Here is a 22,781-nt window from a genome sequence, read left to right as displayed (position 1 = left end):
ATATATATATATATATATATATATATATATATATATATATATATATATATATATATATATAGTTGTTCTGGAGCACATTAAGTGAATTAAATTATAACTGCCAGACTCTCGACCATTCTTCTAACATTTTAAGATCCCTTCTCATTGTTTCTACTCCCTCCAGGCTATTTTCTTGTCATCCGCAAAAAGGCAAATCCTTCCTTCCAACTCTTCAGCAATATCTCCCACAAATATATTAAACAGAATCACCCCAGCACTGACCCCTAAGGAACTCCACTTCCTTTCCTCCGAGCGGATTCCATTTACCACCACCCTCTGCCACCTGTCGGTCAACTAGTTTCCTATTCAGTTCACCACTTTGGGTCATAAGTTCAGCCCTTTCAGCTTATTCACAAGTCTTCTGTGGGGGACTGTATCAAAGGCATTGCTGAAATCCAAGTAGATTACATCTAGCGCACGTCCTTCATCCTATTCTTTTGTCATCCAGTCAAAGAAGTCAAAAAGATTCGTTTGGCAGGATTTTCCTTTAGTAAAGCCATGTTGCCCTGGGTCCTGTAGCCTGCTGGCTTCTAGAAAGTTAACTATCCTTTCTTTCAGCAGCGACGCCATTATTTTTCCTACTACCGACGTGAGACTTACCAGTCTGTAGTTTCCCACTTCTTCCCTATCTCCACTTTTGTGAAGAGGGACCACATCCGCTTGTCTCCAATCTTACTGAACCTCTCCCATCTCTAAAGATCTATTAAATAAATCTTTAAGAGGTCCCGCCAGGACCTCTCTGAGCTGCCTCAGTATCCTGGGATGTATCCCATCCTGCCCCATAGCTTTGACCACCTTCAGATTCTCAACCTGTTTATAAACTCTTCCGTAAATGGTGCAGTTTTCACTCTATTTCCAGCCGCGATCCTCCTCTAGGATTTTCCTCCATGAACACCGAAGAGAAGTAATTGTTTAGCACGTTTGCTTTATCCTCATCACTCTCCACATAGCCATTCTCATTATCTTTCAGTCTTGCAATGCCATTCCTATCCTTTCTCCATTATATCTGAAAAATGTTGTCACCTCTCTTTACATCTTTAACCATCATTTTGCTTTCGCTAGCTGTATTTCCCTCTTTGCTTCTTCGAGTTTAATCCAATAATCTTTTCAGTGATCCTCTTGTTGCGTTCTTTTGTATTTCTTGAACAAAGCCTCTTCTGCTCTTATTTTTTCAGCTACTTGATTGAAGAACCATATAGGCTTCCTGTTTCTCTTGTTTTTGTTTACTTTCCTTGCTTAAAGATCAGTTGCCATATTTATAGCAGCCTTTAGCTTGGACCACTGATTTTCCACTTCTCCTATGCCTTCCCAAACCAACAGCTCCTTCTTCAGGTATTCCCCCATTTTATCAAAATCAGTACGTCTGAAATCCAGTACTTTGAGCACATGGGATAGAAGGGAATGGAGAGGGGAACATGCTGCTATGGATATGTGTATCTTACTTAATGTTGTATTTAGCAGAGTACAGAAGAAAATGATTTATGTTACTTTTACTAGTATTTTTACTGCTTATAGAATCTGGCTTTCTTGGGAAGGGATCAAGGTGACTGCAGCACAGCACGGAACTAGATAGTGTAACTCCCCAATGTTTGTGTTCCCTGTCTTAATCATAAAAGCTCTGATGCTGCATAGGAGGTCTTCCATGACTCCTCAAAACCCCTTTGGAATTGTTCCAGAAAGGCATTTATGTTGTTGAGCGCTGGGTCGCTCCATTCCCAGAGGGGTGAAGCCCACACAAGGGCTTGGCCTGTCAAGAGTGCGATGACTTAGGCCACGTGGGCCCAATTAGATTGAAAGTCTCTGGCATGCAGTTCAAAGATAATTAAGCATTGATTGATAAACCCCCTGCAAGTCTTAGGGTTGCCATCATACCTAAGAAAGGGAGCCAAACGGATGCCAAAAGAAACTGGAGTGAAAGCAGATTTGGAGGGTTCTGGTGCAGATGCTCCTCGTGGCGATGTAGAATCCTGTGGCTGATCCATATGGGCAGATAGACTGTGGATGGAGCATGGAAACTGCTGAAGCTACAGGGCCAGTTGTAGTAATAGCCACAAGGCGGGTGACTCGTCTGAGCTCATGGCCTTGCAAATTGTCTTGCCCCGGGTATGGTAGGCTCTAGGACCGTAGTTGGAGAAAGCAGCCCAACCAACAGTAGGCAAATCACCCTAGTTAAGGTGGGCAGGAGGCCAGAAGCTGAAAGTTGGGTGCTGGAAGCTGGAGGCTAGAAGTTGATACTGGAAGCTCTCACTGGAAGCTGTTGCTGGTATCTGGAAGGCGGAACTAGAAGTTGCTGGAAGCAGCTAACTACAATCTGGAAGGCGGAGGAAGCTGCTGCTGGGAGCTGGTAGCAGAAGTAGGAGCAGGTGCAGGATGCAGTAGCTGGAACAGCACAGAAAGCTGTTGTAAGGCAAAGAGTTAGTGGCAGCCATTACCTCAAAATGAACTGCAGACGTCCGACGTCACCAGGGGAGACTCCCAGCAGACCTACCCACAGCAGGCAATGCGGCTGCCCCACACGCCCAGACAGCCTGGCGAAAGAAAGACCCGAAGGACCCACAACAGGCCCCAGAGCGCCAGGAATGCCTGCATCGGCAGCCCGAAATGTAGCAGAAGTGGAAGGAAGCCTCGAGGAACATCGCAATATGTGACCCTGGCATGCAGCAGTGGAGGCAGGTGAGAAGTGGTGCGGGAGGGCATGCTGGGGCCGTGACATTTGGTAAGAAAAGGTTTGACAGTGCTACTCTGAGCCTGATTAGCCTGCATTGGCTTTCTATAAATGCCCGTATTTTTTTTTTAAGTTGGCATGTTGGGTTTATAAAATATTTGATGGCTCATGTCCAGAATATCTAGTACAGTTATCTCCAACTAATTCTAGAGCTGGAATTTCTTGGCTTCTTTATTTTTCTTCATTGTTAGGAGTTACAAATAGTCTTTACAATTAACTTTTTATTATTAAGCAGTCCAAGTTTGGAATTCTTTACCTATTAAGCTTTCGGAAAAGCTTGGAAAACATATTTGTTTCAAAAATCATTTTATTAATTTTGTTTCTTTCTAGGTTTTTGCTTACAGTTGCAATCTGTTTTGAACCAGCAAGCTGGGAGTTAGTGGACTATAAGTACCGTATCATATCTGAATTTAAATCACTATTCGGCAGAATATAAATAATGTATTCGGGGCTGAATCGAATATGGATATTCGGTACAACTCTAGTCAAAACCCTGTCACAGGTTTTCCCTGGGGCTTTTAGACCCTGTGCAGTTGACAGGGATAAGAGAGCGGAGCGTATATAGCAAGCAAAGATTCAAAGTTCTCTATTTTTCTGCAGACGCCTCTCTGGGTTAAGAAAACATTATTTTGCTGGGATATTGGGTGATTTATAGCTTGGAGTAGAAGAGAATTATGTGTTTATTGATAATATATAATGTAATTTCATTAAAAAAGTTAGTTATTAGTTTTAACGGGTCTAATATTTTGCCTCAGTTTAATCCTAGTTGTTATTGCCCTAGAACATTAAACAGTAGGTATTACGTTGATTAAATGGTCTTCAATTCTTTAGTCTCAGTTTAGTTTTCTTTCCACCTACCCACACAATTCCAATTAAGAGGATGAGGAAAATTTGTCATCACAGGTTAAACAACAAATGTACAGTTCGGTGAGAAGCAAACAAAATAAAGAAAATAATCTTAAGGCCCTTTATATTAGTTTAGGTATCCCTACCCCGTTATCAACTTTAAATAAATATCTATATGCATATCCAAAAAAAACCCCAACGTTAAAAATCTTAGTAAAGTTCTATTAACTTTTAACTCTTTTCCTATTTTCAGGAAATCTTTGAGCACCTACTGCAAAAACTGGTGAGAAATCAATGTATCCTACGTGGATGGACAGCATGTGAAGGAAAATAATATCTATAACTTATGCTGGTATAAAATTCTACAAACCTTGCTACAGAAAAAAAAAACACCATACCCCTTAAATAAAATTTAACAAGCTGCCAGGTAGTAATTGTATATTTAGGAGTGTTTCTAAACTTCCTGACCTTTGGCTTGTTACATCATAAGCAATCATCTAACACTAGATAACTAGATGTAAGTGTTCTCTCTATATTTAAAAAAACTAACATTTCTTACCAAGCTTCAGTGAAATGTTCTTCAGATATTCTGAAACATCATCCATAAATGAGTGCAATAAATTGACTGACTTGTGCAGTTCATCCATCTAGAAAAGAAAGAACAGTGTGCTCACAGACTCTTACAAAATGGTTATATTTGCATCTCTGCAAAACTGCCTGGGGAAAAACCTGTCCATAATCATTTGTATAGTACATATCATATTACACAGCATTCTACAGATACAAATAATGGACAGTTCCTAACCATTTGAGCTGTCATGCTAGTCAAGACAAGTCTAACAAAGAATCCACAGCATAAAACAATGAATATCAGCGGATTGGCAACTGGTTGAAAAGCCAAAGCAGAGAGAAGGATTAAATGGCAAATTTTTCTTTATGGAGGAGGGTAAACAGAGGAGTAGCACGAGGATCGGTACTGGGACCAGTGTTATTTAACATTTATAAATTAACTGGAAATGGGAATGATGAGCGAGGTCAAATTCGCAGATGACACCAAATTAAAAGCCGCATTGAGCCTGCCATGAGTGGGAAAGCGCGGGGTACAAATGTAACAAAAAAAAACAACTTGTTAGATCACATGCAGATTGATAGAAACTGCAGGAAGGCCTTCCGAGAATGGGCATACAAAAGGCATATGAGCTTCACTGCGGACAAGTGTAAAGTGATGTACATGGGGAGTAAAAACTCAAAATTATAGTTGCTACTCAGAAAAAAAGATTAGGTGCCAGTGGATAATATATTGAAATACTCTGCTCAGACTGTGAATGCAACCAAAAGGCAAACAGAATTGTGTAGGAATTATTAGGAATGGAACAGAGAAAAAAAAGCAAAGATCATCATATTGCCTCTGTATTGCTTCATGGTATAAAAGCATCTTGAGTACTGTGTGCAATTCTGGTTGCCACATCCCCCCCCCCCCCCCCCAAAAAAAAAAAAAAAAAAGATAGCAGGACTAGATATAGTATGTGTGTATGTGGAGAATCTGTCACATGATGACAAGCTAATGAGCTGCTTAAATCTGCGGTTAAAATTGCAAGCCAGGGTTAGCAAAATATCTTTGTTGGTGGCTGAAAAGATCCCAGATTTGGCAGTAATTGTGGTGATCAAGAATGGCACAGCCTCTGCCAAAATCTAGCAAAGTTACAAGGCAGCAGACAACAGTGAAGGAAGTGCATCCAAGTAACAAGATGGTGGCTTGGCATGCTCAATCCCAAACTCCTCAAATATATCAAGGACAGAGATATTTGATTGAATTCAGCCAGCCTTACATCTGTAGAGAAACTGAGACCCTCTTTGGACACTGAGATGATCCTCTAGGTCATTAAAGAGGGCAATGCCGGTTTCGCAGAACACAGGACCATACAAATACAGAACTGGAATTACAATTATACCCAGAAACGCACTTCAGCAGCTATTTGCACACGATGGGATTACCATTGCCACCCCTACTGAAGCATACAGGAATAATGACATCAGCAAAAGCAACTTGGAAATGGATCTGTAAATTACACGGATTTTCTTCGAAGCTTACACCATACTTGCCAATATGCGGGAACCCTGCCTTTGCACCTGGAAGGCTGTATTCGGTGTTCCGCAGATGGAAAAGGAAAGTGAATGATACATACCTGTAGCAGGTGTTCTCCGAGGACAGCAGGCTGATTGTTCTCACGACTGGGTGACGTCCGCGGCAGCCCCCACCAACCGGAAAAAGCTTCGCGGGACGGTCGGCACGCAGGGCACGCCCACCGCGCATGCGCGGCCGTCTTCCCGCCCGTGCGCGACCGCTCCCGCCAGTTGAATGACAAGCAATAAAATATGAAACACAACTCCAAAGGGGAGGAGGGAGGGTAGGTGAGAACAATCAGCCTGCTGTCCTCGGAGAACACCTGCTACAGGTATGTATCATTCACTTTCTCCGAGGACAAGCAGGCTGCTTGTTCTCACGACTGGGGTATCCCTAGCTCTCAGGCTCACTCAAAACAAGAACCCAGGTCAATTGAACCTCGCAACGGCGAGGGTATAACAGAAATTGACCTACGAAGAACAACTAACTGAGAGTGCAGCCTGACCAGAATAAATTCGGGTCCTGGAGGGTGGAGTTGGATTTACACCCCAAACAGATTCTGCAGCACCGACTGCCCGAACCGACTGTCGCGTCAGGTATCCTGCTGGAGGCAGTAATGTGATGTGAATGTGTGGACCGATGACCACGTCGCAGCCTTGCAGATAGTGGCTGACTTCAAGTGGGCCACTGACGCTGCCATGGCTCTAACACTATGAGCCGTGACATGACCCTCAAGAGCCAGCCCAGCCTGGGCGTAAGTGAAGGAAATGCAATCTGCTAGCCAATTGGAGATGGTGCGTTTCCCGACAGCGACCCCTAGCCTGTTAGGGTCGAAAGAAATAAACAATTGGGCGGACTGTCTGTGGGGCTGTGTCCGCTCCAAGTAGAAGGCCAATGCTCTCTTGCAGTCCAATGTGTGCAACTGACGTTCAGCAGGGCGGGTATGCGGCCTGGGGAAGAATGTTGGCAAGACAATTGACTGGTTAAGATGGAACTCCGACACCACCTTTGGCAGGAACTTCGGGTGGGTGCGGAGCACTACTCTGTTGTGATGAAATTTGGTATATGGAGCGTGAGCTACCAGGGCTTGAAGCTCACTGACCCTACGAACTGAAGTAACTGCCACCAAGAAAATGACCTTCCAGGTCAAGTACTTCAGATGGCAGGTATTCAGTGGCTCAAAAGGAGGTTTCATCAGCTGGGTGAGGACGACGTTGAGATCCCATGACACTGTAGGAGGCTTGATAGGGGGCTTTGACAAAAGCAAGCCTCTCATGAATCGAACGACTAAAGGCTCTCCAGAGATGGCTTTACCTTCTACACGATAATGGTAAACACTAATCGCACTAAGGTGATTCCTTACTGAGTTGGTCTTGAGGCCAGACTCTGATAAGTGCAGAAGGTATTCAAGCAGGTTCTGTGCAGGGCAAGAACGAGGTTCTAGGGCCTTGCTCTCACACCACACGACAAACCTCCTCCACTTGAAAAAGTAACTCTTTTTAGTGGAATCCTTCCTAGAGGCAAGCAAGACCCGGGAGACACCCTCAGACAGACCCAACGCAGCGAAGTCTACGCCCTCAACATCCAGGCCGTGAGAGCCAGGGATTGAAGGTTGGGGTGCAGCAACGCTCCGTCGTTCTGCGAGATGAGAGTCGGAAAACACTCCAATCTCCACGGTTCTTCGGAGGACAACTCCAGAAGAAGAGGGAACCAGATCTGACGGGGCCAAAAGGGCGCTACCAGAATCATGGTGCCGCGGTCTTGCTTGAGCTTCAGTAAGGTCTTCCCCACCAAAGGTATGGGAGGATAAGCATACAGGAGGCCGGTCCCCCAATGGAGGAGAAAGGCATCCGACGCTAGCCTGCCGTGTGCCTGAAGTCTGGAACAGAACAGAGGCAGCTTGTGGTTGGTCTGAGAGGCGAAAAGGTCCACCGAGGGGGTGCCCCACTCTCGGAAGATCTTGCGTACCACTCTGGCATGGAGCGACCACTCGTGCGGTTGCATGACTCTGCTCAGTCTGTCGGCCAGACTGTTGTTTACGCCTGCCAGGTACGTGGCTTGGAGGAGCATGCCGAACCGGCACGCCCAACGCCACATCCCGACGGCTTCCTGACACAGGGGCCGAGATCCGGTGCCCCCCTGCTTGTTGACGTAATACATTGCAACCTGATTGTCTGTCCGAATTTGGATAATTTGGCAGGACAGCCGATCTCTGAAAGCCTTCAGTGCGTTCCAGATCGCTCGGAGCTCCAGGAGGTTGATCTGCAGATCCTTTTCCTGGAGGGACCACAGACCCTGGGTGTGAAGCCCATCGACATGAGCTCCCCACCCCAGGCGAGATGCATCCGTCGTCAGCACTTTCGTGGTCTGTGGAATATGGAATGGACGTCCCAGGGTCAAATTGGTCCGGATGGTCCACCAGAGCAGTGAAGTGCGGCAACTGGTGGAGAGGCGGATGACATCTTCTAGATTCCCGGTGGCTTGGAACCACTGGGAAGCTAAGGTCCATTGAGCAGATCTCATGTGAAGACGAGCCATGGGAGTCACATGAACTGTGGAGGCCATATGACCCAGAAGTCTCAACATCTGCCGAGCTGTGACCTGCTGAGACGCTCTGGTCTGCGAAGCCAGGGCCAGGAGATTGGTGGCCCTCGCTTCGGGAAGGTAGGCCTGAGCCGTCTGGGTATTCAGCAGAGCTCCTATGAATTCCAGAGACTGCGTTGGCTGGAGATGGGACTTTGGGTAATTTATCACAAACCCCAGCAGCTCCAGAAGTCGAGTAGTGCACTGCATAGACCGGAGGGCTCCCGCCTCCGAGGTGTTCTTGACCAGCCAATCGTCGAGATATGGGAACACGTGCACTCCCAGCTTGCGTAGGTAGGCCGCCACCACCACGAGGCACTTGGTAAACACTCGTGGGGCAGAGGCGAGCCCAAAGGGCAGCACACAATACTGAAAGTGCCGTGCGCCCAGGCGGAATCTGAGATACTGTCTGTGAGCTGGCAGTATCGGTATGTGAGTATATGCGTCCTTTAAATCCAGGGAACATAGCCAATCGTTTTTCTGAATCATTGGCAGAAGGATGCCCAAGGAAAGCATCCTGAACTTTTCTTTGACCAGGAATTTTGTTCAGGCCTCTCAGGTCTAGGATGGGACGCATCCCCCCTGTTTTCTTTTCCACAAGGAAGTACCTGGAATAGAATCCCTGCCCTTCCTGCCCGGGTGGTACGGGCTCGACCGCATTGGCGCTGAGAAGGGCGGAGAGTTCCTCTGCAAGTACCTGCTTGTGATGGGAGCTGAAGGATTGAGCTCCCGGAGGACAATTTGGTGGCAGGGAGGCCAAATTCAGGGCGTATCCGCACCGCACTATTTGGAGAACCCACTGGTCGGAGGTTATGAGAGGCCACCTTTGGTGAAAAAAACTTAACCTCCCCCCGACCGGCAGATCGTCCGGTACGGACACTTTGAGGGCGGCTATGTTCCCTTGGATCCAGTCAAAAGCCCGTCCCCGGATTTTGCTGTGGAGGCGCAGGGGGCTGCTTAGGCGCACGCTGTTGACGGGAACGAGCGCGCTGGGGCTGTCCCTGTGCCTGACGAGGCCTTCGGGCTGGCTGGTTGTACCTACGCTTTGCAAAAGAATAGGGTGCAGCCTGCCGGGCCCGGGAAAAACGTCCACCTGCTGAGGTGGATGCTGAAGGCGCCCGGTGGGAGAGCTTGTCGAGGGCGATTTCCCGCTGATGCAGTTGGTCCACCAGCTGCTCGACCTTCTCACCAAAAATATTATCCCCCCGGCAAGGGACGTCGGCCAGTCTCTGCTGGGTGCGGTTGTCCAGGTCAGAGGCACGCAGCCATGAGAGCCTGCGCATCACTATACCTTGGGCCGCAGCACGAGATGCCACGTCACAGGTGTCATAGATACCCCTGGACAGGAACTTTCTGCACGCCTTCAGCTGCCTGACCACCTCCTGATAAGGCCTGGACTGCTCCGGCGGGAGCTTATCGACCAGGTCCGCCAGTTGTTGCACATTAGTCCGCATGTGGATGCTCATATAGAGCAGGTATGACTGGATGCGGGTCACGAGCATGGAGGATTGGTAGGCTTTCCTCCCAAACGAGTCCAGAGTGCGAGACTCCCGCCCCGGGGGCGCCGAGGCGGTATCCCTCGAACTCCGTGCCCTCTTGAGAGCAGAATCCACGACCGCCGAGTCATGGGGCAGTTGGGCCGCATTAACTCTGGGTCAGAGTGGATCCTGTACTGGGACTCTGCTTTCTTGGGAATGGTGGGGTTAGTTAACGGTCGCACCCAGTTCCGAAGCAGTGTCTCCTTGAGGACATTGTGCAGCGGTACCGTGGAGGACTCTCTAGGTGGTGATGGATAGTCGAGGACCTCGAGCATCTCGGCCCTCGGCTCTTCCACAGAGACCACGGGAAAGGGAATGCTAATAGACATATCCCGCACAAAGGAGGCAAAGGAGAGACTCTCAGGAGGTGAGAGCTTCCTCTCCGGTGAAGGCGTGGGGTCCGAGGGAAGGCCCGTAGACTCCTCTGAGGAGAAATATCTAGGGTCCTCCTCTTCCCCCCACGAGGCCTCATCCTCGGTATCGGACATAAGCTCATGTAGCTGAGTCCTGAACCGGGCCCGGCTCGACGTCGAGGCACCGAGGTTTCGGTGTCGTCGAGCGGTGGACTCCCGCACCGGCGGGGACGGAGCTCCCTCCATCGACGTCGACGGGGACTCCACCTGCGTGGCGGTCGAGACCGGCGCCGCAAGCGGCGGCGATGTCGACGGCCCCGGCGCCGGGCTAGAGCTCGTCGGCGCCACAGACATCGGCGCCGAGGGCGCAAGCACCCCCGGCGCCGGCACAGCCTGGCGCATCAGCCCTTCCAGGATCCCCGGAAGGATGGCTCAGAGGCACTCGTCCAGGCCCGCTGCCGGGAAAGGCGGTGGGGCCGGTAGGGGTGTCGGTGCCAGAAGCTGATGGGGGCCAGGAGACGGCACCGAGGTGCCGGAACCCTGACGCGTCGGTACCTCCACAACCGACGGGGACCTCTCCTCTCGACGAGGACGCTTCGGCGTCGCCTCCTCTCCGATGTCCGGATGCACCGAGGGCGACCGGTGACGACGCTTCTTGTTCTTCTTTCGATGCGCGTCACCGGCGCCGGGAGGTATGGAGGAGGAGGAGGACGATCCCCCTCGGTCTCGAGGAGCCGGGTCAGACAGGGTTCGGTCCCGTGGACCACGGGCTGAGGGAGTGACCGGGGCCGACTGCCCACGCGGCCGCTCACCTCTACCCTCGCCGGCGGACCGGCGGGCCGACGGGACCTGTTCTCCTGGGGTCGATGCCATCGGTGCCGATGTCTCGGGCATCGATACCGGTACCGAAGGACCGGTCGACGTCGAGGGGCCGGCGCAAGTTCCAAAAAGACGGTCCCGCAGAACTTGCCTCGCAACCTGAGTCCGTTTCCGGAGACCGAGACACAGGGAACACGACTTGATATTGTGCTCCGGCCCGAGGCACTGGAGGCACCAAGCGTGGGTGTCGGTCTGCGAGATCGGCCGGCCGCACCGACCACACTTTTTAAATCCACTCGGGACCTTCGAGGACATCGACGGAAAAATCGCGTCGGCGAAGTCAAAGTCGTCGATGGTGGCGGAAATCACACCTCGAAAAAAGAAAACGACCGTGCGGCCACTAGGCCGCAACGCGGCGTCCCCGCTGGAAACGAGGGAAAAAGGGAGCGCGTGCTCCACACGCTCAGGTTTTTTTTTTTTTTTTTTGAAAAAAGAAACCGGGCGGTAACAAAAAACTAAATAGAAAAAGAGCAACGATCCGCGTAAACGCGATCGACTTTCCGGCGGCTGAAAGTAGAGAGAGCGGCAAAGCACGACTCTCTCTAGACGCGGAAAAAAAGGAACTGGCGGGAGCGGTCGCGCACGGGCGGGAAGACGGCCGCGCATGCGCGGTGGGCGTGCCCTGCGTGCCGACCGTCCCGCGAAGCTTTTTCCGGTTGGTGGGGGCTGCCGCGGACGTCACCCAGTCGTGAGAACAAGCAGCCTGCTTGTCCTCGGAGAAAGGGATAGTATACTTGTTACAAGTACTTACCCGTGAAGGACAGATAAAGCCGTTTCAGGAGCTCTACCACCCTCCGATGAGTTCTATTATGCACAGCTAAAGCATTATATACGTTCCCTGTCCTGGGAGGCGCTGGCGGAGGATGTCCAGGAAGAGTTGGCAACAGCATTCTCTTTAGAGGCACAGCAAAAAGTGCCCCTCACGTTCCATCACAGGCACATCAGGGACACAGTTACCGAACTACACTATGCCAAGTTACTGGCTGCCTGGAAACGAGATATCCCCATGGCCCTTACATTGCCTCAGTTCAAGTCCCATGTGCTTACAATGCGCAAAACAATGAACATGACGCAGCACTAAGAGCTACAATACAAATTTGCTCTTTGACTCTACATTTCTCCCAGAAGAGCCTTTCACATGGGACTCTCGCCTTGGAGAGAGTGCCTCAAATGCAGGGATCCGGGGGCCACCCTCGGGCACATGTTTTATTCCTGCAAGGGTATAGTCCGATTTTGGAAGGAGCTAGTACAATATGTTTCGATGTGGAAGGCGGGCTGGAAGTATGACTCGGTGCTGCTCCTGGGCCATCCTGTTCTCAAACACCCTGTCCCATCAGGATTTACCGCTTTTGTACACAAAGCTATTGTAGTGGCTAAACAAGCAATACTCTCAGAATGGCTTACATACAACTACCCTACAGTATCGCAGTGGCATGTGTGTATGATAACGTTACTGCGGGTAGAGAGGGTGGGAATTACAGACTTTAAAACGAAGACTGGAGTGCGTTTCCAACTCACTTGGACTCCCTTTTGGAATACTCTGACTCCAACTGCCAGGAGTAGACTGTTAAACTTCTAGATATTGCCCTGTACCCTGCGTTATTATGTTCATTTGATGCAATAGCAAGGGAAAGGGGGGTGGGTGGGAGGGGAAGGGAAGGGGAGGGAAGGTTAAGTCCTATTTGTTGGGGTAGAAGTACTATGTGTTAGTTTAGCCACATGGGGGGAAAATATCAGACGTTCATACATGATGATGTTAACTTTTCTTCTTAAGTTTTGAATAAAAATGATTGAAACATAAAGAGGGCAATGCCAATTATAGGATACTCTCACCCAAATTCAGGGGGGTGGGGGCAGGCAGAGCTGAACACATGGACCAAGCAGAGCAGAGAATTGCTGCACCAAGATCTACATACACTGATTGGCTTTTGAACCCTTTGAGAACTGACGACGAGATGGATGCTGTAAATCCTTGCATTAAAACGGTTTTCTATATGTAAAGTGCACTGCTGAGATTTTCGTGGCTCTATGAAATTTTCAGTGGGATATGTTGGATGTTTTCATTATTTCAGAACTATAGCACCAAAATGGATTCAATATTGAGAGGTTAAACAAAGGCTGCACACACATAATATACAACTGGAAATACTCAGCTAAATTCAAAATATGGTGGAAGAGTGAACGAATTCAGAGGTACACAAAGTTTTTGAAATTGTACTTCCCAGATAACCCACCCTTTGACTCTTATAATAAACTTGGGAAAGAAAACGGAATTTGCAAGCCAAAAAGCAACAAGGAAAGAGACCTGAAGAGTGACAGCTCACATGGATTTCAATTGCATATGCACTAACTGAACAACAGAACTCGGGACATATCAAACTTAGTATGTAGCATCATATGGGTTTAATTGTCAGAATTATTGATTTTGCTGGATCAGATAAAAAAAATATATATATAAGACTTATTGGGACAGAATCAGATAAACTGGTCTGGCTTTCATCTCCCCCCCTTCCCTCTGGAAACTACTGACAACAAAAACTAGCTGGGTGGTTACCTAAGCCCATCAACACATCTACTACACCTAACAAAAGACAGTGAAACTCCACCTATTACTCAGACTGAAAAGCCCATCTATCAGACTAAGAAGCCCCTCAGACAGACTCTTGTAATCCTGTCCGATGCCTTATGGATGTGTATATCACAGCAGAAGTCCAGACGGTAACTGGTCCCATGTTTAATGACATCATAAGACTTTCTATGCCCCATCTCAAAACCAGATGAAGCCAGTTCTCAGACACCCCACCTGACTTCAGCCTAGGGTCCAGCAGGAAAATATAAAAAGACTGGAAAATGCCCGGCTCTCTCTCTCGGGATCTGGTTCTCTTCGCTCTGCCTTCTGCCTCTCTCTGCTGCTGGACTTCACACATACCCTGATAAGAATTCTCCAGGCAACAAAAGACTTCTGTTTCATCACTTCCAACCAGCTACCAGCAGACTCCATCAAAGTGAGTTACTATATCCAGCATAATTTATAATTCAGACTTGATATCTTGAAAAGCACATTTCCACTTGTGATAAGATTCTTAAAAACTGCCTCTCTCTTGTAACATTATTACATTACCTGTACTGTAAATAAACCTTTTTTTAAGTTAAATATATGGTCTTTATGTTCTGAGCACATGTCCTTAAACCTTGCAGTGGAGGTTAATGTAATTTAACAAATATATTTAATTCCCCTTTTCTTACATATTCTGCTTATTATATTAGCTTATAGGTAACTGTTGGAGAATAGAAATATATTATTCTTACAAGTATGCTTTGCTGTTTTTTGGGATGAAGTAATTTAGGGGTTGGACTACTTTGCCCATCATACGTGGAGGGGACCTTAACTGGATAATGAACAAATAAGTGGACATATCGGATAAGCTGGAAGGAAGGAGAGACAGTAATTTCTCACTGCAGGTCATGAGTTCTGCCTAGCTGATGAATATGTTAAAGAAATGGAATACTGCCTTAAAAAATATTTTGAGAGGAATGATTTAAAAGGAACAGCCCTGGCAATTGTATGGGACGCCATGAGGGCAGTATTCAGGTGAAAAAGAATACAGCTAGGGGCCCAGGTGAAAAGCTTTCTTCCCCAATAACTAGAAATGGATTATAGTGCAGATTGAAAAAGAGCAGGTACACCACAAAAAGAAAACACAGACATACAATGCACACTCTAGGTAAAAACAAATAGTTATTCGTACAATAAAATGTCATCACACAAACCCAACATGGCCATAATTTGCCTAAGATGGCCTCATCAGGGTTTGATGGAAGAACTACTACTATTTAGCATTTCTATAGCGCTACAAGGCATACGCAGCGCTGCACAAACATAGAAGAAAGACAGTCCCTGCTCAAAGAGCTTACAATCTAATAGACAAAAAATAAAGTAAGCAAATCAAATCAATTATTGTGTACAAGAAGGAGGAGGGTAGGTGGAGGCAGGTGGTTACAAGTGGTTACGAGTCAAAAGCAATGTTAAAGAGGTGGGCTTTCAGTCTAGATTTAAAGGTGGCCAAGGAAGGGGCAAGACGTAGGGGCTCAGGAAGTTTATTCCAGGCATAGGGTGCAGCGAGACAGAAGGCGCGAAGTCTGGAGTTGGCAGTAGTGGAGAAGGGAACAGATAAGAAGGATTTATCCATGGAGCGGAGTGCACGGGAAGGGGTGTAGGGAAGGACGAGTGTGGAGAGATACTGGGGAGCAGCAGAGTGAGTACATTTATAGAAAAAGCGGAGTCAACAGTAAGATGTAGGAACCAGGTGATTCTTTAACTGCCAGCATCAATAATAGGAATAAAAACTGACACAGCTTGTTTCAGCATACAATTGCCTGCGTTAGCGGTAAGCAGAGTATCTAAAAAATAAATAATCAATAAAACATCCGTTCATGGTCGGCCCCAGACACTGCAAGTACCAGTTCAGAGTATACATTACAGATATGATCTTGCTGCACCAGATGCACCCTTTAAAGCCGTTGGTGGCTTTTTTTTTTTCTGGTTACACCTATAGCAGAGATTTTATTGCAAATGAGGGAAAAGTCTCAACTGCTACGGCTATTTTTACACATTGGTGTTCATTGTATAGCTCATAGAAAAAGTCATCACTGACTCAAAAACCCTCAATTGTTAGTATTTTCTTTTTTTGTTTCAATTTTAATTACAATATCCTTAATATTAAATCATATAAGTGTCTTTTTAAGACTTGAAAAACTGTTAAACATATCAAAAAAGCATAGAACTGATTCACTTATCTTGCCCAATATTGCCAAATGTTTTTTCTCAATGCTGTGCCAATTTCTTCTTAGTGAGGCGCTAGATCCAATTTCTACTGGGTAATGCACTGGTTCCTACGGTCCCGTTTCGAATATCTTCATCAGGGAACCTGCTCACACCTAGAATGCTGCGCCGTGACCACTGGATCAAAGCAAGAAAAGTAAAACTAAATCTTGTAATTACATACTTTATCACGTCTAACTACGATAATGAATACCGTATAGAGCTCTCATAAACTTATAACATAATTGTCCCTCAAGAGCAAGTCATGTCATCTTGCCTTTATCATCAATCTGGATCTTCTGAAAAAAATTCTCGGCGTCCTCACCTGAACTTGATGAGGAATTAAAGGAACCTTATCCAATCATAAACTAGTACGTCACCTACCTCACTGATGACTCACGTTGACAGCTCAACTAAATCTTTTAAAGGGCAACACACTATTATGTTGAAAAATTGAGTTGAAATGTACGTTTATATTAAATAATAAATTTATTTATAGGAATGCTCCCCATTGTAAGGTCGAATTCAAACCCAAAGGTTCCAAAGTTTTTAATCCGTGGATCCATCTTTGTTCTGCTTGTAATAACAGTTTACTACGATCTCCGCCCCTGATGTGTTCTTGCACATGATCTATCACTAAACATTGAAAATGCCCGAAACTGTGATTAAATTCTCTACAATGAGAAACTAACGGAGCCCCTAGTTTCAAGGAGTTTATACAGGACTTGTGTTCGCTCAGTCTTTTTTTCAAACTCCTGTCAGTCTTGCCAATGTATAATTTCTCACACGGGCATTTGAGAGAGTATATCACATGATCCGTCTTGCAAGTAGTGAGATGTCTCAATTTGTACAGTTTATTATCCACTGGGTTGCAGAAACTGTCCCCTTCAATCATTATGTCGCAAAATGAACATGATCCACACTTTGTGTGGGTTCCATCCCTCGCTTTCATTCTGGGAACAATGTCTGCCGGGCATAATAATTCCCTTAGATTACGTTCCCTCGAGAAAGCTATCTGTAACTCAGATTTATTGAACAAAGGATGTTGTTGTACAATGTCCCAATTTCTTTGAATCAACTTGGCCACCTCTTCCCCACCCTTCTGATATTTTACAACAAACGTATGCTTGCAGTTTCTATTTTCATTACCAGATTTCGCGTTATTGGATAACAATAAAGATCTATTATTGTATTTTGCCCTGGTGAATGATCTCTTCAATACATGCACCGGATAGCCTCTTTGATGCAAAGCATGGGCCAATCCTTTGGCCTGTTGTTTAAAGAGGCTGTCATCTGAACAAATTCTCCTATACCTCAAGAACTGCGAAAAAGGTAGGCTGTCCTTTAATGATCTGGGGTGACAGCTGTTGTACTGTAACATAGTGTTTTTGTCTGTAGATTTTTTAAAAACAGTTGTTTGAAAAACACCCGCTATTAATTTTATATCGACGTCCAAAAAATGAATGTTTGATGTAGAACTCACACTTGTGAACTGTAAAGCTGGATTCAACGAATTTAACCAGATGACAAATTGTTTTAAGGTGTTATCATCCCCTCTCCATAGGAGAAAAATGTCATCTATAAATGTTTAGTGATAGATCATGTGCAAGAACACATCAGGGGCGGAGATCGTAGTAAACTGTTATTACAAGCAGAACAAAGATGGATCCACAGATTAAAAACTTTGGAACCTTTGGGTTTGAATTCGACCTTACAATGGGGAGCATTCCTATAAATAAATTTATTATTTAATATAAACGTACATTTCAACTCAATTTTTCAACATAATAGTGTGTTGCCCTTTAAAAGATTTAGTTGAGCTGTCAGCGTGAGTCATCAGTAAGGTAGGTGACGTACTAGTTTATGATTGGATAAGGTTCCTTTAATTCCTCATCAAGTTCAGGTGAGGACGCCGAGAATATTTTTCAGAAGATCCAGATTGATGATAAAGGCAAGATGACATGACTTACTCTTGAGGGACGATTATGTTATAAGTTTATGAGAGTTCTATACGGTATTCATTATCGTAGTTAGACGTGATAAAGTATGTAATTACAAGATTTAGTTTTACTTTTCTTGCTTTGATCCAGTGGTCACGGCGCAGCATTCTAGGTGTGAGCAGGTTCCCTGATGAAGATATTCGAAACGGGACCGTAGGAACCAGTGCATTACCCAGTAGAAATTGGATCTAGCGCCTCACTAAGAAGAAATTGGCACAGCATTGAGAAAAAACATTTGGCAATATTGGGCAAGATAAGTGAATCAGTTCTATGCTTTTTTGATATGTTTAACAGTTTTTCAAGTCTTAAAAAGACACTTATATGATTTAATATTAAGAACATTGTAATTAAAATTAAAAGAAAATACTAACAATTGAGGGTTTTTGAGTCAGTGATGACTTTTTCTACGAGCTATACAATGAACACCAATGTGTAAAAATAGCCGTAGCAGTTGAGACTTTTCCCTCATTTGCAATAAAATCTCTGCTATAGGTGTAATTAGATTATGTAGCATATTAGCAGTGTATCTGGTGTTGGAATTTTTTTTTTCTGGGACATATTACAGAGACCTGTAGTAGGTGAATGTGGAAAAAAAAAAACCAAAAACCTTTTGTCTATCCTGTGTGGTCTTCACCACATCTGGATAAATCCAAACTCTACCTCCCAAGAAAGTTTTTGTGGAGTTTTTAAAGAATAATTTCAACATTGAATTTAGGTCTTGCTCAAAGACCATCGAAACCAACAATGTTTTCCGTTCACAAACTACCACTTCTGATTGTTCAAGAAATTCAGTTAAATTTTGCAGATCTTTAACATCCTCCTTCTCCACATTTTTTGAATCAGGTAAATAGTATATTTTAGCAACCAAAGGAATTAAATCAGGAGAATATTGAAGGATTTCAACTAAATATTTCTTGAATATTGCCATCGAGTTCAATTCTGAAGATCTGGGAAAATATAAAAGGCGTAAATTTAAACGCCTATTATAATTTTCAAACTGTTCAATTTTTTGGTGTATCATAACCTTATCTTTTATAAGCAAATCAGTTTTTACTTTTAAATTAGAGATATCATTCTGGACATCAGTATTTGTTTTTTCTGAGTCTTTCTTGAAGGTCTCAAATGCTAAGTTTAAGGAGTCTAGTTTACTCACGATTGGAGCAACTGTTGCAGTCAACGTTTGAATAGCTTCCCAGATAGAGTCTAAAGTTACCGCTCCTGGAGCCTTACGCTCAACGATGTTAACTTCTCTCTGGTTTTCAGTTAGGGCTCCGGCAGAAGGGTTTCCTATACCGCCAACTTTGGACGTTTCTAGGAGATCTAGCCCACTTCTGAAAGCCGCTGGGCAGGGTGGGGGATTAAGGTCCGGCGAGGATAAGGTCGTATCAGTTCCTTGTAGGGAAGGCGTTCCACCTCCATCTCCCAAAGCAGGAAGTTGACTCAAGCCAGGTTGGCGTGGTGTGCTGGTGGCATATCAAGTGTCGTCTGAAGCAGAGCTGCCTCCGAGTTCACTGCCGGTAAGCTCTTTACAACTCCTTTCCTCTTGGTGTGCGGCATATTTAGAAGAAATATAATACGCTGTAAGAAAAATTATTATACCAGGGAAAGGTTCAGGAGCTTGCAGAGCGTCCTCCAGTCAGTCTGCCATCTTGACCAATCACCTTACTTTCTAACTCTTCCTACTTTCTTACCCTTCTATATGTTACATCTTTGCTTTACTACTACTACTACTATTTAGCATTTCTATATCGCTACAAGGAGAACGCAGCGCTTTACCCTTTGCTATCACCTATAATTACCTATTATTTATTTATTACATTTGTATCCCACATTTTCCCACCTATTTGCAGGCTCAATGTGGCTTACATGTTACCGGAAAGGCGATTGCCGATTCCGGTAAGAAAACAAATACAAAGTAGTGTCTGGTAAGAAAGACAGATCCGGTGAGAAAAACAGATACAAAGTAATGTTGGGTATTATAGATTGGAGTGGAAAGCGGAAGAGTTATGTTATGTCCATTTCATGCTTTGGGTTCGTTGTGTTGCAGAGTCCGGGGCTTCAGGTTCATTGTGCTGCATATTGTGTTGACATAGTAAATAGTATACCATACCATACTTTGTATTGTTTTTGAATATTTTTACTGCTGTAATTGTCTATTGCTCATGCTTGATCTATTCTTACTGTACACCGCCTTGAGTGAATTCCTTCAAAAAGGTGGTAAATAAATCCTAATAAATAATAATAAAATAAAAATAATACCTCCACTTCTCCAAATATGCTACTCTAACCTTCATAGATTGGACTTGATGCAAAAGATCCTAGCTCCCAGGGAACGAGTGCACACATACAACCTGTCATCAACTGGGAGATACTCAAGGGGCACTGTGTGCAAGAGACTGGATAGCCCCCACTTCACTGCTGGACTGCGGTTTGCATCTTACCAACAGAGAGTTGTTTAGTTACCATGGATACTTAAAACTACTATAGCATCCCTTAAGTTTATTCAGTATATTTTATGTTATTTACTTTGTTTGCTTCAATAGGAGCTGCAAGGACCTATAATTAATCTATGGCTAAGCGTTAATCACTTGCTGATGAAAACCCCCCAATGAAACCTTGTGGTGAAAAGTTTCTTATATCTTCTTAAAAGATCAAACCTGTCTGAAAATTCTTGGAGTTACAACTGACCGGAATCTTACACTCGAAAGCCATGCGAAAAACACAGCAAAGAAAATGTTCCAATGTGGAAACTAAAAAGAATCAAACATTTCTTCCCTAGGGAAATATTCCGCAGCCTGGTACAATCAATGGTGCTAAGCCATCTAGATTACTGTAACGCCATTTATGCAGGATGCAAAGACCAAATCATTAAGAAGCTTCAAACTGCCCAAAATACAGCAGCCAGACTTATATTCAGAAAAATGAAATACAAAAGTGCCAACCCCGGAAGAGAAAAACTACACTAAAAGAACGAATTGCGTTCAAAGTTTGCACCCTAGTCCACAAAATTGATCTATATGCCAGACCTCATAGACTTGCCAAGTAGGAACACAAACAGATCAGCACGTACATTCCTGAATCTCCACTACCCCAGCTGTAAAGGACTTAAATATAAATCCACATATGCATCCAGCTTCTCCTACATGTGCACACAACTATGCAATGCACTACCGAAGGCCATAAAAACAATGAATGACCTAACAATCTTCCGAAAATTACTGAAAACGGACCTATTCAAGAAGGCATACCACAACGGTCCATACTGACTACAGACTTACATGAACTAGACAAAACCGCACCCCTACACCTGACCAACAACCAGGTGGCTACTAGTGAAAATTATGCAATTCGCACTACCACTTTATTTCTCACGTCAGAAATGAACTTCTTATAGTTGACTATCTAACGTTATAATCTACTCTATCACTTAGGAACCTCTATGCAATATCATATTGTACTATACTTTACCACGTATGCACCTTAATGTAATATCATTTGTAATTCTTCACCCGGAAATGGCGATCGCCATTACGGCATAATGTAAGCCTTGCCCTGTGCACTCCGGGGGAGCCTGGACTCGGGGTCTCTGCACAGAGGGGCCCGGGCGGGCCGTAGTCTGCCGCACCGGTCGCGCCCGTGGTCCCGTGCGCTGCCACCACGCTTCCCGGCCGGAACGGCCTGGGCGCAAATTGCAGTTGCTGACCACGCGGTGGCTTCGGGGCGCGACCAGGAACAGTGGGAGGCAGAGTCCATCAGCCCCGGCCTGCGTCTGGCTGCATCCAGCGCCCTTTGCGTCAGGCCGACAGAAGCAGTGGCCACCGGCCCCAGCTTGTTCCAGTCTGCAGACCCAACTTTTCCCTGCCTGCTCTGATCCATCGGCCTGTTCCAACCCACCTGCCTGTTCCGGTACATCTGTTCGGAGTGTTCCTGGCCACCTGACCCAATTCCTCCCTGCTGATCCAGCCAGCCCATCCAGTCCGCCGGATCCAGCCTCTCCCTGCATGTTCCAACTACCTGCTCCAGCTTGTCCCAGTCCGTCAGATCCAGATTCTCCCTGCTTGTTCCAGTCATCTGCTCCAGCTTGTCCCAGTCCGTCAGATCCAGATTCTCCCTGCTTGTTCCCTGCTTGCTCCAGCCCACCTGATCCAGCTCGTCCAGCCTCTCCCTGCATGTTCCAGCTACCTGCTCCAGCTTGCCGCAGTCCATCGGATCCAGCTTCTCCCTGCTTGTTCCAGCCGCAGTCCGTCGGATCCAGCTTCTCCCTGCCTGTTCCAGCCATCTACTCCAGCTTATTCCAGCCCGCCTGATCCACCTCATCCAGCTGGTCCCAGTCCATCTGCACCAGCCTGTTCCAGTCCGCCTGATCCAGCTTCTCCCTGTTTGTGCCAGCCATCTGCTCCAGCTTCTTCCAGCCCGCCCGATCCAGCTTATTCCAACCCGCCTGCTCAGCTTCTCCCTGTTTGCTCCAGTCCTTCTGCTTCAGCTGTGCCAGCCCGCCTGATCCAGCTTGCTCCAGCCCACCTGATCCAGCCTCTCCTGATCCAGCTTGTTCCAGTCCACCTGATTCAGCCTCTCCCTGCTTGTTCCAGCTACCTGCTCCAGCTTGTCCCAGTCTGTCGGATCCAGCTTATCCCTGCCTGTTCCAGTCCTCTGCTCCAACTTGTTCCAGCCTGCCTGATCAACTACCTGCTCCAGCTTGCCGCAGTCCGTCGGATCCAGCCTCTCTCAGCTTCTCCCTGCTCGTTCCAGTCCATCTGCACCAGCTTGCTCCAGCCCGCCTGTTCAGCTACCTACTCCAGCTTGCCGCAGTCCGTCGGATCCAGCTTCTCCCTGCTTGTTCCTGTCCATCTGCACCAGCTTGTTCCAGCCCG

General features: G+C 46.1%; 1 protein-coding gene across 1 annotated transcript in view; it reads right to left on the bottom strand.

The window, feature by feature from the left end:
• Positions 1-22,781, bottom strand: part of DSN1 (DSN1 component of MIS12 kinetochore complex) — a 92,594-nt gene that overhangs the window by 5,706 nt on the left and 64,107 nt on the right. Inside the window, exon 9 of the mRNA XM_030197568.1 lies at positions 4,170-4,257. Coding sequence (XP_030053428.1) covers positions 4,170-4,257 — 88 coding nt within the window. The remainder of the gene's footprint in view (positions 1-4,169; positions 4,258-22,781) is intronic.

The sequence above is a fragment of the Microcaecilia unicolor genome, chromosome 3, assembly GCF_901765095.1.
Source record: "Microcaecilia unicolor chromosome 3, aMicUni1.1, whole genome shotgun sequence".
Taxonomy (NCBI): Eukaryota; Metazoa; Chordata; class Amphibia; order Gymnophiona; family Siphonopidae; genus Microcaecilia; species Microcaecilia unicolor.
The sequence above is the reverse complement of the archived record's forward strand: the minus strand, read 5'-3'. Positions and strand labels throughout refer to the sequence as shown.